Raw genomic sequence first — 18,127 nt, forward strand, 5'->3', positions numbered from 1 at the left:
TACAGGTAAGCCTAGAATAAGGCTTACATGTAGGTCCAAGAAATATCTCCTAAACCTATATGGTTTAGGAGATATTTACCCGAAAACAGGCACCGCTGTCTACGGTGCATGTGCCGTAGACAGCGGCGCGCAGGCGCACTGAGCGCGGCATTCTCAACGACGGAGCTGCCGCGTGCGTCGGCTCCCGTGCGCATGCGCGGGAGTGACGCCATCGCGGCTTCGCCAAATGACAGCGGCGGAGCTGCGAGACCCCACCAAGAAGATGGATGCGGCGGACTACAGGGGACAGCGGTGACTTCGCTGGCTCCTGTGTCAGGAAAGTGACACATAATGGACTACTATGCGATGCATAGTAGTCCATTATGCTTTGCCTTTGCAGGGAATGAAAGAGGAAGTAAACTCATCAGGGTTTACTTCCTCTTTAAGTAAGTAAACAGTAAAAAAAGAGAGTATAGACCATATTGGCCCCATAAAGAATGACATCTGGTTACAAAGGATGGGGAGATGGCAAAGGTAATGAATTTATTCTTCTCCTCAGTCTTCACAAGGGAATCAGGGGCCTTCAGTAACTGCAGTGTTTATCCTTATGACACATCACAGGAAGCATCTCCATGATTAACAGAGGACAGAATTAAAATTAGACTTGGGAAACTTAACATGAATAAATCACTGGAACCAGATGGCTTGCATCCAAGGGTACTTAGGGAACTCAGTTACCATATTTATTGGCGTATAACACGCATCGGCGTATAACATGCACCCCAAGTTTAGGAGGGAATTTTAAGGAAAAAAACGTTTAGAAGGGAAGTTTGAGGAAAAAAAATACTTACATTTAAATGCCCATCAATGCAGCCTTATCAGTGTCCATCTGCAGCCTTGTCCATCATTGCAGCCTTGTCAGTGTCATATGCAGCCTTGTCATGTAGCCTTGTCCATATCATTGCAGCCTTGTCAGTGTCATATGCAGCCTTGTCCACCATTGCAGCCTTGTCAGTGTCATTTGCAGCTTTGTCATGCAGCCTTGTCCACCATTGCAGCCTTGTCATGCAGCCTTGTCCACCATTGCAGCCTTGTTTTATTTGCCTTGTCCACCATTGCAGCCTTGTTTTATTTGCCTTTTTTTTTAAATGCCGCCACCGAGATACAGAGCCGGATGTCCTGTTTATCTCGGCGGCACGAGGTATTTCTCGGCTCTTCTCGCCAGCCTTCGGCCGTTCTCGGCAGCTTTCGGCCGCCGAGAATGGCCGAGGGCAGCCAGAAGCCATGAGAAGAGCCGAAGGTGGCTGAAAGCCACCCAGAGGCTCAGAACTGCAGAGGGTCGGCGTATAACATGCACCCGCAATTTCACCCTGCCTTTAAGGGAAAAACTTGCGTGTTATATGCCAATAAATATGGTAAGTAATTGCCAGACCATTGTTCCTAATTTTTACTGACAGTCTACTGACTGGAATGGTACCAGGTGATTGGAGAAAAGCCAATGTAGCACCTATATTTAAAAAGGGCCCAAAATACATCCCTGGGAATTACAGACCATTTAGCCTAACATCAATAGTATACAAGCTCTTGGAGTGGATTATAAGGGACTATATACAAGATTTTAGTAACAAGAACGGTTTCATTAGCAGTAATCAGCATGGATTCATAAAGAATTGTTCTTGCCAAACCAATCTATTAACCTTCTGTGAGGAGGTGAGTTGCCATCTAGATAAAGTAGGGCCCGTAGGCATGGTATATCTGGATTTTTCAAAGCATTTGACACAGTTCCCCATAAACGTTTACTGTACAAAATAAGGTCCATTGGCATGGACCATAAGGTGCGTACACGGATTGAAAACTGGCTACAAGGGCGAGTTTAGAGGGTGGTGATAAATGTACTCGGAATGGTCAGAGGTGGGTAGTGGGGTCCCCCAGGATTCTGTGCTGGGACCAATCCTATTTATTTTGTTCATGAATGACCTGGAGGATGGGGTAAACAGTTCAATCTCTGTATTTGCAGACAATATCAAGCTAAGCAGGGCAATAACTTCTCCGTAGGATGTGGAAACCTTGTAAAAAGCTCTGAACAAATTAATGGGGTGGGCAACTACATGACAAATGAGGTTTAATGTAATCATTCAATTTATGAATTCCGTACTGGTGACCGCACAATAGGGATAGGTTTAATCTTAAACTACGTAGAGGGTTCTTTACTGTAAGAGCGGCAAGGATGTGGAATTCCCTTCCACAGGCGGTGGTCTTAGCGGTGAGCATCGATAGTTTAAAAAAACTATTAGATAAGCACCTGAATGACTGCAACATACAGGGATATACAATGTCTTACTGACATATAATCACACACATACAGAAGGTTGGACTTGATGGACTTTCCTCAACCTCACCTACTATGTAACTATGTGACATGTCCTCAATTTGGTGGTGCAGCTTTTCTTAAACAGGTACCCAGGGTTGCAAGATCTTCTAAGGCAGGCCATAAGATTCTGTAGCCATTTCAGGTAGTCATAAACAGCCAGTGTTCTGTTGGCTGAAATTCAGTGTGAATTCCACCTGCCCATAAACCGCTTGATTTGTGAAATGCCCACCAGGTGGAACTTGACTTTGGTAATGCTGCAATAGCTGCACATGCAGCTGAGGGCCATCAATGAGTATCTGTGTGAGTACAGCACAAGGATAGGCTCATGGGAGCTCTGCTTTTTTTACCCCATACCAATGGCTACTGATAAAGGATGCTTGCACAGTACTGTCACCCTTTGAGGAGGCAACAAGGATGGTGAGCCGTGACAATGCAGGCATCAGTGACACAATACCTCTTGTGTTCCTGCTGGAGCATACTCTGCATGGCATTTTATACAGGGCACTCACCACAGAGCAGCGGGAGGAACAGGAGGACTTCCTTTCTTCTCAAGGCCCACCATCCTTGCAATGTCACAGAAAACACAATAGGAGAGGGAGAAGGAGGAGAAAGATTCTGGCAGTTTTGGAGGCATTGAAGCAGAACAAGACATATGTCAAACCTTAAGAGATGGTTTTCAGTCTCCAGAAATCTTGGGAGTAGTACGTGGCTGGGAGGCAGTTTCAGATACTGTGGTCCTCAGTGACCTTGAGGATTCCAGAAACATGCGGTGAATGGGCTGCCTTTTTCTTCAAAGCCTGTGAAAGGAGCCAATAATTTGTGACATCAAGAAGAAATGATCATACGTGGTTGGCAATCCTCCTTAACCACGGTTACAAGAGGAAAGTATCAGAAATCACCCTGTCCTGGCAGCGGGAGCACAGGATGAAATATCTTGAAGACACCTTTTTAGACTCTGGTAGGTTTCAGTCTTGTGGAAAAGGTAGTTTTGAGGCTTCTGGTGGTCAAAGGAGGAGCGGTGGAGAAGGGGGCTGCCTAAGTGATGCATTTCAAAAAATTTTAGTCCACGGCACCCAGGGCTGTCAGCTTCAAGATCCCATTGACAGAATCTGCATCATATGGTGTATGATTATCTAGGGGAGAAAACAGACATGGAGAGCTTTCCAGTAGATAATCCACTGAGTTACTGGGTAATGAGAATAGACCACTGGCCAGAACTTGCCCGGTATGCAATTGAGCTGCTGTGCTGCCCTGCATCCAGCATGCTTTCCGAACAGGCATTCAGTGCTGCCAGAGGTTTTGTGACAGATAAAAAAAGGTGTCCACAGACCGGCTGACATTTTGTCAAAATGAATCAGTCCTAGATTAGCAGCAGCTATCAAGCTCCTGATGCCAATGTCACTGTTTAAGTGTTTTTGGGATCTTGAATCTCTGCAAGACTGTCTAGGCTGCCTAGCTTTGTGGGTGTTGATTTTATGTTTAAATATTTTTTGGTATAGGTTTTATGGGCACAATTAACACAATGACCAATTTGTATGCACTTGTTTGACCAGGGCATACAATTTCAATTTGTTACAGCAAGGCTAATTCTTGCTTTCATCAAGAGTACCTCTATAGGGTTATGGTGTGAAAGCACCACCAACACCCAAAGACCAATTTTTCCGCACCTGTTTGACAGATGCATATAATTAGATTTTTTTACAGCAAGGCCAGTTCTTGCTTTCATTAGCAGTACATCGATAGGGTTACAGTGTGGAGGCACCACCAACACCCAAGGCCCAATTTTTCCACCCCTTTGTGACATCATTTTTAACTGCAGAATCCAATCCTGCTTGGCCAAGGATAACTGTCAAGAGTTATGGTGTGAAGCCACCACCAACACCCAAGGCCCAATTTTTCCACACCTGTTACTTCTATCCAAAGTCTGCGAAAGAGACACCAGACTTTATCTAAAAACATTTTTAATCTTGGCCTGAGTGTACTATAATTTGGCTTTTTCATATAAGGCTTGCTCACTATAGTGCAAAACTTAGTTTTTTCTATTCAAAGTCTTCCAGAGAGACAGCAGAATGTATCCAAAAATCTCTAATCTTTTTCTGAGTTCTCTAAAATGCCCCCCCCCCCCCCCCCCGCACTATATTTAAAGGAAAGGAATGTTTCATTTTCTTTGTTCCACTTTGAGCATTGTTAAAATCTCTGCTCCTTCAAAATTATCCTTTTTAGAGCCAATAATTTGCATATAAGCCTTCAAAATGGGGACTTTTGATTTTTCACCGTTGAGTCCTATAGACTTTAATTGGGTTTGCGGTTCAGGTCCGAACTTTTGCAATGTTTGAGACATATTTGAGAGTTCTGGTGTTCAACCCAGCTCTATCAAAGAACATTGGACAAATTTGATTTCAATGGAATTTAGTGGCAATTTTTCACCAACTTATATTAAAAACCTATGAACATTTTACAGATAAAATGCATCCTCTGCCCATACAATTAAATGTGTATTTATGTATTTATTGCATTTTTACATATTAATGAACATATTTTTTATTACTTTTTAAGGAATCTCTTTATCGGTGCCTGAAACATTTCCCATTTTCACAACTCTATATACCATCCTTGCTAAGGATCCAGATGAAGGAGATAATGTCAAAGTATGTGTTTTCTCTTATTAGTATTAAAGAAACAATATAGACAACATGGACATGTACAGATAGCTGTAACCTTTGCAAATCCATGCATTAAAATAGAGATTAAAATTTATATAGTAAAATGTACATTTACTGTACATGGCGTTAGAATCTATTGGATGTAGGCAATAGACATACAGTCAGCTTCTGTCTCACAACATACTGTGGTTATATGACATGTAATCAGGCTTTTATTCCCCTGCATACCCTGATACCCTTGCTTACTAAAATGAACATAGTGTTTATGTCAACCACTGATATACATAGCCTATATGTATAATGAAAAATACTGCACATTACGATGTACATTCAATTAATTTGGATATCTTTTTGGTATTTATATTAATATTTACTGACACATTGCATAAGGGAATATTTTGTGAATTGTATTTTAAATTTTACTTAGGCTATTTTTACACTGAGGCAGTTTTCAGGCATTTTAGCGCTAAACATATCACCTGTAAAGTACCTGAAAACTGCCTCCCATGACTCCCCAGTGTGAAAGCCCGAGTGCTTTCACACTGGGGCGGTACGCTTGTAGGACGGGAAAAAAAATTCCTGCAAGCAGCATCTTAGGGGCCCCCTGCCCATTGGAATGAATCGGCAGTGGGACGCTTCCGAAGCACCTGAAAATCACTTTGGAAGCACCACAACACGGGCGCTTTTAACCTAAAACTAGCAGTGCTTTATCTCTGACAAACCGGCCACCCCAGTGTGAAAACAGCCTTATAGAGTTACCTTTCTGGCTTTAGAATTTGTTCTAAAATTTTTTACTTGCACTGCTGGGGTATAATGTGTTTTTATATGTTGGGAAGCATGAATTATGAACACGTTTGACAATAATTTACTGCATTTTGCTTTATTTCAGTAAATTAATGTTCCAAGTGCTACCAAATGTTTTTTTTTTCTCTCTTTAGTTTAAAATTTCACAATCATCCCTTGAAGCAGATACTTTTTTTACCCTAAATGAAGATTCTGGCATTATTTCTACCACTGGAAAACATTTGGATTATGAATCAGACCCAAAGGTAAAAAATACACAATATGTTGTGTTTAGTAAATGATTGTGCTTTTTTAAAACACAGTTTAGACCAATTATAAAATTTGCTTTACATGGAAAATTCATCTTTAAATTTAACATTTAACAAGTTAGTAAGCCAAGTACTATTTCTTCACTATTTCTTCCCAGCAATGAACAATTCAGGGTAAAAATTAATCTTTTCCTGCTTAGTAAGGTGTAATTTTATATCTGTTTTGATGGACAATCACATTCCTATTTTAACATCCCCTAGCATCATATTTCCTCAAAGAAAAACGTCCAAAAATGTATTTACTTTCAACATGCATGTTAAAATGGTAATTTTAGGTAAAAAAAAATCCCCAAAACACTGTATTATTATATTGTTCTAAGAATGAAACACGCTCTGAATGAAAGGGTTGGACCTTTAAATCATCCACCTGTCCTTTGGGACAAGTGGGTCAGTGTAGAGAAAAAGTAATCGACCCAGGTAAAAGTTCATAACTGGTACCTGGTGAATTAGGAAGGATGTAAGATTGATTTTCTTTGAATTTTGAATTATATGCTAACACTGCAAAAAAAATAAGAAATAAATCATCCCAAAGGTGTTCTATCGGGCTGAAGTCAGGACTCTGTGCAGGCCAGTGAAGTTTTTCCACCCCAAACTCGCTCATCCATATATTTATGGACCTTGCTTTGTGTGCAGTCTTTTTGGAACAGGAATGGGCCATCCCAAAACTGTTCCCACAAAGTTCGGAGCATGAAATTGTCCAAAATGTCTTGGTATCTGATGCCTTAAAATTTGTCTTCACTAGAACTAAGGGGCCAAGCCCAACCCCTGAAAAACAACCCCACACCATAATCCCCCCTCCAAAAAAAAATTATTTGGACCAGAGCACACAGCAAGGTCTATAAAGACATGTATGCGCGAGTTTAAGAACATATTTGTGATGAATTAGAGCGGAGACTGCGAGCGAGCCCCTCTTGTCCAACATCAGTGCCTGACTTCTCAAATGTGCTTCTGGAAGAATGGTAAAACATTACCATAGACACACTCCTAAACCTTGTGGACAGCCTTTCCAGAAGAGTTGAAGCTGTTATATCTACAAAGGGTGGGCCAACCCAATATTGAACCCTACTGACTAAGACTGGGATGCCATTAAACTTCATGTGAGTGTAAAGGCAGGTGTCCCAATACTTTTGGTAGTGTATTGGGAGGTTGGCATTGCTCTCAATGTCTTCTCTTGGGAGATTAGCTCTTTGTCTGATCAGAATTCTCTACACACAATCGGACAAAGTCCTATCGGATCATAGCTCTAAATCTTTGTCCGTCGGATATTCCGACAAAACAGTCCGATGGAGCCCACACACAGTCGGATTATCCGACAACACGGTCCGATCGGACATTTTACGTCGGAATGTCTGACCGTGTGTACAAGGGCTAAGAGGGGGTTTTCTGACTTTGAAGAGATTAGCTCACGCTTAGTATTGTGTTTATAGAACATAAAGTAAAGGAATATCTCCACAATGGGACACAGGTGGCAGGAAAAAAACAAATTGTTTTTTTTTTAAATATCCACAATAAAGTATTCATTTTACATATACTTAAACCAGTGTGTGTTGTAAGTGCCTGTACATTACAGCAGGACAACATTTTCTGTTTGTGTTCTCTTAGAAATTTATGATCTCAATCAAGGTTGAAAATGTGAAGGAAAATCCAATGTACTGCCGTGGTTTAATCACACTCAGCCTGCAAAATGAAAATGACGAAGAGCCTATTTTTCAGTAAGCACATATCTACACACATTTGACTTACAATTTTTTCCATAAACAACAAATTTGTTAAGATTTTGCTCATTAATCATTTAGAAACAGTATATAAAAGTTGAAGTTATTTACAGACTGGTGGACATGACTGGTGAACATGAAAAGACACATACTCATAACATGATGATTGAAAAGTGATGTTGGGGCATTATGAATGCCAACTACAGAACAACATTGAATTTGGAATTATAGGTATTATCTAGTCAATGTAAGAAACCGGCTGCACCTCATGTGGGCTACAAATAAACTTTATTGGGACAATAAAGAGTAATGGTCAAGATAGAAATGTGCTTACAAAGATATTCCTAACTGATACCTCTTATATATAGATCCATCCCCTGCACTGGTGCTGGGGGAACAACAGTCAGAGACAGATGGCAACCTTTTTCAATGATCAAATCAAAACATACAAATATAGGTACATGAAAACAAATGTTTCCCAAATAAAGCATTCAAAAACAATAGAGAAATCAATAAAGAAAAAAGAATTAAACATCCTAAGTACGGCTACAAATACACATTAAATGTCACATGTGGAAGCATATTGCAACATGTAGCAACCCCGGACATACATAAAATCACACATGCCCATAGATACCACATTTGCAAATGGGTGGTAAAAATAGGGGAAGTATACTAATGTCCCGCCAGCCCTGTAAACTAGAGAAGTAGAAAAATACTAATCATCTGATCCCACCTATCACATGCAGGTAATACATATAGGGCCAACATGAGAAAGATGTACGGTAATTGGGAACAAATACTCATCCAAGGGATGAAAGAACCAGTGGTGGACTGAAAACAAAAGGGGGGATGAAGAGCGGAACAAAACAGCTCATCAAGGCTCTAAAGGTGAAGGAGGGAAGTGTTATCAGGGCTCATTCATAAAAATGACTGACATTCCACTCAAAGTGGTATAGGTATTAGCTACACATATGATTTGGCAATGATATGTCATATTCACTAGTGTAGTAATTATGCAAATACTCTGAAACGATCCGGGCATAATAGTTCATGCCACCTTACAGTGATATTAGACGGCAAAACATACAAACAAAAAATCACATATTGAAGCTTACCAATCCTTAGCTGTGATGGTTACGTTCCTTTCCTCTCTTTTGACTTTTTTTCTTTATTTTCCCTTGATGACCTGGCCAGCAATACACTTCCTGTCTTATGCTGCGTACACATGGCCTGACTTTGAGGCAGACTAGGTCCGATAGTCTCCCCCTGACGGATTTTCGGCAGAGTTCCGACGGACTTTCCGAATGAACAGACTTGGCCACACACTATCACACCAAATTCCGCTGGATTTGAATGTGATGATGTACGACCAGACTAGAATAAGGAAGTTCATAGCCAGTAGCCATTAGCTGCCCTAGCATTGATTTTTCGTCGGTCGGACTAGCATACAGACAAGCGGATTTCTCCATTGGAAATGAGTCCGGCGGAGTTCCAGCGGAAAAATTTGAAATGTGTTCTATTTCTAAAGTCCGTCAGATTTTTGGACAGCAAAGGTCCGATGGAGCCCACACATGATCGAATTGTCTGACGGATTTGTTCCGTTGGACCTTTGCTGTCGAAAAGTCCGGTCATGTGTATGTGGCATTAGGGTGTCTCCACTGGAGGAGCAATGGAGACACCTTTGAACAGCAGCATTGTCAATCTGGGGAGAGGGTGGTATTACAGTAGATACACTAGCAGATTTAGGAGAATTTGACTTACAAAACCAAAGCACAGCTAACACTTTTTTTTCTAGGGTAACTCCATGGTAATCAATGTACAAGCTGCTTGTTAAACTTTGTCCTTTGGATACTGATTCTGAATGGGTATCACAAATTACATTTAATCATCTGGTGCACTTTTATGGTTCTGATGAGAAAAGTTGCAGTGCTGGTATCTCTTTAGAAGTGAATTACTCTTTGAGAGTATTTCACCAAAAATAAAATTTGTTGCAGAGAATGCCTACAATTTGATTTGTATCTTTTCTTTGTGCAGAAAATAATTGAGCGTATCACACAAGCAGAAAGTTACATTTCTGGGGAAGTTCTATACACCAACTGTGTAAAGAAGGCCTCTAGGTTGCTATATTGCTTTGAACTTTACAGAAAATGACAGCACTGCAGATTGAAAAGGAAAAGTAATTTTTAATAACATTAAATTATAATATGGCTTAGTTGGCAATTGCATATGCTATTTAATTTTTTTGTAATTTCTATATTTTTTCCACAAAAGTCTAGTTACCATTTTAAACAGTTTTTTCCTTTAGCAATAAAGGTTTTGCTTAAATGAAAAAAGCCAACCAGTGTAAGCATCCATGTCAGTATTAAATATGACAGTTTGGCCTGTTAAAGGAAGTTATAAAATAACAAACTTACTGGCAGGATTAACAAGTAAAAATAAAGAGAAAAAAGGCCTAAGAAAGCTAAAACGAATGCAGCCACCCAATTCAACACATCTTTAATAAGGTTGTGATCTGGAGCACTGCATACAGTGATGAGTCTCCGTCCTTAAATTCTTATATCCACAATTCAAACATTATACCTGGGACTTTAAATGAGATGCATCATGTACATGGTTAATACACATGATTGCAATTTTTAAAAATGTCATAGGTTATGGCAAGTGTGGGCAAAATAGGCAGACTGAAGTTATTGGTGCCATATGGGCACACACACACATTCCCAGGGCTGAGGTTCAAGGTTGATTTAGGTATGGGGCTATACCATTCAGGGTTGGTAAGTATTTTTGTGCACATTTTGACATACTGGACATTATCCATATCCACAACATTGTCACCCTTATCAGAGTGTTTGATTACAATGTTGTGGTTACGGACCAGGGCATTCAGGGCCCTCCCTTCTTCAACATTAAGATTGGGATCCAAATTAGGGGAATTTCTAAGTTTCTTAATGTCACTAGTTACTAGCTTCAAGAAGGTTGCTGCATTATGGTTAGAACTTGGAGAGAAGGGTTTAAAGCTGGTGAGGTAAGAGGGGTGGTGGATGTGTTGTCCACTGCTACCAATAAGGTCTCTAAATCAGCTGTGTCAATAAGGTTTTCTAGGTCATTCTCTTCTAAGAGTGATATCAAATTATCAGGGGCCTCTTGGTCCTTATTTGTTTGTCCAGGAAGCGAAATAGTTTCCTTTTTAGCATATAAACTTTTGAGAAAAATATTTCTTATGAAAAGGTGAATGTCCTTAATGGTCCCAAATTTGTCCAGACAAGCATCTGGGCAAAAAGTGAGACCACGTGAGAGCACACTCTTTCATGCTGAGTTAAAGCATGTGAATAAAGATTTACTGCATTTAACGTGGTTTGTGCACATTTGATTTCTGTGTTTTGGGTAGGTGTGGTTTGTTCTGATGAGACTGTGTTCTACCTCACATTTGTTCTAAAAAAGTGGCTAGTGCTGATTTGTGTTGATGTGAATGTGCAGTGGAAATTTAATATGTCATATATTTACCGCTGACCCATGGGTAGATGGTGTATGGTGTATGTGTGACCATCATATCCCCACGTGTGTTCTTAAGGGAATTACTCACATGGCCATTACCTGGTTGTGAGGGGGAGACATCCATGTGAAAAGAATTATAATGTGAGTCATCACCGTGGCAGTGATGTTTAGGTTGTGTTTGACTCCTGTGCTGTGCTAAGGGTTGAGAGAGGGAAGAAGATGACATAGATGAGTGTGCATGCATTTCAGAAACACCTGTATTTCTGTTAGATCAAAGTTTATTAGAAAGATTGTGTTTGTTAGCTATACCATTTTGCCATTTATAAGCCTTGCCTTCATTAAAGGCTCTTTGGTCATGTTGAAATTTCTTATCCTTTTTGGCAAGGACATCTTTATTGAATCTCTCCAGGTGACCCTTAAGCTTCCCCTCAAAATCTGTAAAGGATTCGTGGGTTTACAAAGGGGTCATCTGGTTTTGTATTTGGTCGATTTTACCATCCAAGGCTAGAATATGTTTGTGATATTCTTGAATTAACAATGACATCATGGTTTTGGAACAAAGTTTGAGGTTATCCTCCCATTCATTTTTAAAGGTGGGATCCATATTTTCAAATGAAGGAAAAATTTGGTCCCGCAGTCCGAAAAGGATTGATATCCTCAAATGATTTTATATGCCAGTGGAGGAGAGATTTCTTCTCCAAGATTTGACTTAAATTGGAGAAAATGGAAAGGAAATGTCAGAGTCCACTGATTCCTTCTTTTCAAAATCTTGATGTCATTTTGACATAAATGTGACCCATTGGGCTCCTTGATGCGTGGATGCTGGGACCCATAATGGATACATACTAACGTAAATAAAAGACCAGTGTTTACCTTTGGCCCTTCCCTAAGGTCTCATAATGCATGTAGGGTTTTGTTATATACAGTGAACAAGCTCCCATGGAATATACTCCCTATGGGGATGTTTTCACCAGCCTATTTTTACTATTTTTTATATCACATGCATGTATTATACTACTTCAGCTTTCAATTCAGTATTTTTTATTATGTCATTCTCATTGTTGCCAGGATACATGGCTCTGCCATTTTGCAATCCTTGTGAGCAACTATGCTCGCCATTTGATCATTGTCCACCGGGCAGCTTTCTTCCCTCTCCATCGGTTAAGGGAATGTTACCATCATACCTCCCTTGGTGACCGGGTGGCCTCTCGGTGGCTAGTGATGTGTGCATGTGGGAGATGCATCCGCATGGGTCATGTTGCTATCTTTTTCATTAAATAACCATATATACAGTAGTAAGTATTCCAATAATTTCCATGCTATGTATACATTGTAAACTGTGTCATGTTACCATAATACATATGCATATATTGATTTATTTCATTTATATTTTTAGACAGTATACTCTGTCTTTATTCTACCCAGGAATTGATCCTGTTTTTCTTAAACATGTTTTTTTTTTTCATTCAATACCTATGAATTGATGGACAAAATTGTTTTAATCATTTGTAATAAAATGTATACTTTTTTTTATATAGTTAGGTTACACTCTATCTACTGCCCTTAGGCCCCTTTCACACTGAGGCGGTTTTCAGGCTCTACAGCTCTAAAAATAGCGCCTGTGTAGTGCCTGAAAAAACCGGCCTCTTTCACACCAGTGGTGCTTTGCGGGTGGTTTTAACCCTTTTTCGGCTGCTAGAGGGGGTTAAAACCTCCCTGCTAGTGGCCGCATACCGCCGCTAAAACAACGGTAAAGCACCGCTAAAAATAGCGGCGCTTTACTGCTGACGCCTGCACTGCCCCAGTGTGAAAGGGACCTTAAAGTCCAATAGGAGGTTCCTTCTTTTTTGGTAAATATTTTTTCAGGATGTGGCATTACAGTCACTAGTCAGTGTTCCCCTTTCATATCAGTGTCTAAGCCCTTCCTTTCCCATCAGAGTCCTCAGTATCCCCCTTACCTTTAACATCAGAGTCCTCAGTACCTCCCATTTCTCAGCAGAGTCCTCAGTTCCCCCATCTTCCCACATCACATCAGTCCTTAGGTACCCCCTTCATATGAAAGTTGTACCTTCGAAAATTCATCACAGGGTGACTATGGCAGTGGGCCGGAGACAGAACAGATCTAGATAAAGGGTAGCATTCTGGGCTTTTCTGAATGCTAGGGCTGCCCTAAATGCCACCCTCCCTGGTTTCTGGATTAATATGACCTGCCCGAACCATAGAAATGCATGACACATGTGCATAAACATGGGATGCAATACGTCACCCCTGACAAACCCAAACAGTATCCCATTTGAGAACTGCCAGCATGCAGTATATACAGTATTTTATTCTATCATATATTTAACACAGAGATTTTCATGAATAATAAAGTACTGTACGTGCAGATTTTAAAATTAAAAATTAAAGAGGAAGTAAACCCTCCCACTCTAATGCTTCTTTTCCTTTAGTCCATTATAATAAGTAATTATCAAACTATAGCCACTGTAATCCAGCCCAAATAGCATATTACTTACTGTTTAAAGAAACTTTATAAAAAAATTGTTTCCAGGGGTTAGGCAGCGCCATCTTAAGTATTGTTTTCTGAATCCACAGTAGAGTGTATTTCTGCCCTTACATTGAGCACTTCCTCTACTGTTAACCAAGGCTCCTTCTCAATCCAACGTTTCTATGGCAACCCTGCTTCCCTATTCATAGCTGACTTGTTTTATTTCATAGTATTTACTTGTGCTGATTATCTAGTGTTTGCCTGTGAGTCCTATCAGCTTCAGCTGATAAGTCTGCAGTAATGCTTTCTTATGCCCTGCTTTACACTGCATATCATGTCACATGGTCACATGGTGTGTAGGAGGAAGCTCTGAGTGATTATGCAGCCTCCTGGGAGTTCGTGTTGTGTGCCATAGGAAGTCCTGATAACAGATAGATAAAAAAGCACATAGAGAGTGTGCCGTAAATCGGGGAGATCTCTGCATACTCACTGACGTCATTCTAAAGAACAAAAAGGATTACAACAATACTAAGCAAGTAAGGAGATATCTACAAGCAGTGTTCATTAGGGTTTTGTCAGAAACCATGAATCAGACCAAGACAGAAGTACAATTAAATCACACTTGTTTATTAAATAAAAATAAAAAGGTAAATAGAGAAAGCATAGCCAGAGTACAGTAACTGGATCGAGTAGTCAGCCAGGCCAGAGTTCAATAACCAGAATGGGTAATCAGCCAGGTCAGAAGTCAGAGATCCAAGTGGAGCAACAGCAAGCAGGATAAGGAGCCTGAAGGGATGTCAGCAAGCCAGTCTTTAAACAGAACTGCAGGAGATGCTTTCCTGTGATGTGACCAAGGCGAAGGCAGAGAAGTGAGCTGGACAGCTTTAAGTAGGCAGGTCAGATGAACATGATCAAGAACAGCTGGTAACTGTGGAGAGAGATGAGAGCTGGCAATTAGCCAACAGCTGAGCCGCTAGCCCAGAGAAGGAAGGGCTAAGCCAGCACTGACAGGTTTTTTTATGCTGATTTACATGGGACAAAGTTGTGGGGGAGGGTTTACAACCACTTTAAGTATTTTGCAAAATAATATAACATATAAAACCTGTTAAAGGAGAATAAGTGTATGTATTTATATTAATTTTGCATGAATTATATTGCATTTGTTTCTTTGTTCAATTATTTTAGGAATTTGCCAAATAGGCCTATCGAAATCCCTGAAAATCTTGCTCCTGGAACAGTTGTCATAAAGTTACAAGCAACTGACCGAGATATTGGAGACACTGTGCACTATGAATTTTTCACAAGGTACCCTGGATTTTTCATAGATGAAGGTAAAACTCTATTAGAAGTGAAGAATAACTAAAAACAAGAAAAAGCACAGTATAGCAAAAAAATAAAAATAAAAAATACAGATTGGCACATATAAACTTCCCAGATTGGATGACGGGAGCAGTGATTTTAATAATGCTTAAAGTGAGCTGCGAAACACCCTTTAAAAGTCTATGGGAGAAATCAAAAGTGCTAATTTTAAAGGCTTATATGCATGGTATTGTCATAAAAAGTGTTTGAGGACTCGGTTACGTAACTGGGTGGCCCCACCCCCTCTGACACTACGGAAAAACCATAGGGATGTCCCCGTGCATCAGAGGGGGCGGGGTTACCCAGAGATATCATTGTGTGGCCCCGGCCTCAGTTATAAAAGAACTGTCACCTGAGAGGCCTGTCATTATGGCGGGTGGCTCCAATGGATGCAGATCGTAGGCGGCTTGTGGATTTTTTCTTTTTCGGAGCGCAAGAAGAAGACTCTGTGGAACAGTTTTATTTTTTTATTTTGTCCCAAGGTGTGTAGTATCTTTTTTTACCATTTTCACAATTTTTTTGTGACATGGTAAGGGTACACTTGTACCCCGTTACCATTTCACATGAGGGGGTGGGATCTGGGGGCCCCCTTGTTAAAGGGGGCTTCCAGATTCTAATAAGCCCCCACCCACAGACCCCCACAACCACTGGGCAAGGGTTGTCAACATGGGGACAAGGTGCTTTGGGGGGCCGCTACCCCAAAGCACCCTCCCAATGTTGAGGGCATGGGGCCTGGTATGGTTCAAGAGGGGGGGTGCCCCTCTTTTCCTGTGACCTGCCAGGTTGCGTGTTTGGATAAGGGTCTGGTATGGATTTTTGGGGGACCCATGCCATTTTTTTTTTAATTTTGGCGTGGGTTTCCCCTTAAAATCCTTACCAGACCTGAGGGGGCTGATATGGAATTTGGGAGGACCCCCACACATTTTTTCTTTTGTAAATTTTGGTTCAGGGTTCCCCTGTGGGGAAATACCATGCCGTTTTTATCAATGAACTTTTATGTGTATTGCCGAACCGACAATTCATTATAGCCACGAGTAGTTTTAAATAACTTTTTTTTCCTTTAGATATGTAATTTTGCTGTCAGACTGTTCTAAACACGAGAAACATGTGCCATTTTACAGGCATACTATAGACACCCCCCAGGTAGGAAATTTAAAGGAATATTACACTTTTATTGTTTCACTTTAAGCATTATTAAAATCACTGCTCCCGAAAAAAACAGCCGTTTTTAAAACCTTTTTTTTTTTTGCATTGATACATGTACACTTTTTATGACAATACCATGCATATAAGCCTTTAAAATGAGCACTATTGATTTCTTCCATAGACTTTTAAAAGGTGTTTTTGCGACTTTCGCCACAAATACTCCAAATTGTTCGCTATTTGGTGAACAGGCAAACACCCGATGTTTGAGTTGAACTTACGTTTATCACTTTAACACTTTATCTAAGTCTACCTTAAAGAAAAGCTGGGAGCAAATAGCCATGGACATTCTTCAAACAGAAACTGTTAAGCCCCATACACACTATCAGTTTTTCTGCTGAGTTTTTCCTTCGGGTTTACCAAAACCATGTAGTGCAAGGGCCTGCCTGATTGCATACAAATTGAAACTCCTAAGGTTTGACCTCATATTATATGGTTTTGGTAAATCTGAAGGAAAAACTCAGCAGAAAAACTGATAGTGTGTATTCGGCTTTAAGGTAATAAATACTTTGGACAGGAATATGTAATTACAATAGAGCATACAGAGTGCAAGGCCAAAAGTATACAATCTACAGATTGCAGCAGCCAGTAAGATGTCATCTACACGGGGCCGCCTTTAACATTGTCATTGTTGTGTGGCCTAAAGTAGCACCCCCCTGACCCCGCGCTGCCCGCAAATTGTTTTCCCGGTGTAGCTGAGTAGCCGATTTCAGGAGTGCACTGACGGTTTGAACATTGTTTGCGGCCAGTAGGGGGCCCCATATGAGGCTCTTGGCTTTTTTATTGGGTTGTCGTGCCATCTAGTGGATCAATAGAGAGCCAACAGTGTCCTTCTCTCCTGCCTCACCACCACCACCAGCCCAGACTCGCTCCCACGGCCTCTGCCTGTGAGCATTAAATCACGTGACCAACAGTGGGCGGGACTCTTCAGATGGTACACATGGACGGGACTCGCGGGGTGAAGGCTTATGGACTCACATGACAGGTAGCTGTCTGAGGGAAGATGGCAGGCTGCAGGTGGGACATGTGCTGTTGTTGTTGTGGGGAGAGTGAGAGCCACACCCCGGAGGAGCTGGTGAGTGTCACCCGACCCCATCACACCCTGTGTACACAAGCATGCATTTGTCACCACCTAATATATAAACTCAAATAAATGGTGCAGCGCAAATTGAGTCCATATACTGTATAATCAAATGTTAAGCAGAAAGGATAAATGAAGCCACCACATGATGAAAGGAATCTTCTAATGATATGCCAAAATTCAAAGTGACAGATCCTTCCACCGTCTATATAAGGTACTCTTACCGAGTCTGGTAGACCACTGAAATATCAAGTGGTCAAACAGGCTTTATCTCATAGACAGGATGAGTGGATCCAGCAGCACCAATCCACAAATGAGGACAGGGTATAATGTGGTAAAATTCCTCCAGCAGCATGGAATCTGATATATCACTCTGATGCACTAATGTTGCTCGTGGGGTAAGGTTTCCACCACTCACATCCGCAAACCTAATCCATTGCTCACCTCTGCACCTCTTGTCCACTGCTTACCTCTGCTTCTGCGGCAGATCTCCACTGCTCACATTGCAACCCCTGCATCTCTCTTCCACAACTGCTCAACTCTGCACCCCTCTCCACTGCAGCTCACCTCAGCACCGTTCTTCCACCACTTCTCTTCTCTGCACCCCTCTTCCACCACTGATCACCTGTGTACCCTATGCAGTCATCACCCACTACTG

General features: G+C 41.0%; 1 protein-coding gene across 1 annotated transcript in view; it reads left to right on the top strand.

Annotated features, from left to right (window-relative positions):
* Positions 1-18,127, top strand: part of LOC143962002 (cadherin-related family member 4-like) — a 147,096-nt gene that overhangs the window by 83,293 nt on the left and 45,676 nt on the right. The window contains exons 8-11 of the mRNA XM_077471346.1: positions 4,907-4,998; positions 5,952-6,062; positions 7,728-7,837; positions 15,012-15,157. Coding sequence (XP_077327472.1) covers positions 4,907-4,998; positions 5,952-6,062; positions 7,728-7,837; positions 15,012-15,157 — 459 coding nt within the window. The remainder of the gene's footprint in view (positions 1-4,906; positions 4,999-5,951; positions 6,063-7,727; positions 7,838-15,011; positions 15,158-18,127) is intronic.

This window comes from Lithobates pipiens, unplaced genomic scaffold (genome assembly GCF_037356315.1).
Source record: "Lithobates pipiens isolate NorthernLeopardFrog02 unplaced genomic scaffold, aLitPip1_a1.2 Scaffold_8, whole genome shotgun sequence".
Classification (NCBI taxonomy): Eukaryota; Metazoa; Chordata; class Amphibia; order Anura; family Ranidae; genus Lithobates; species Lithobates pipiens.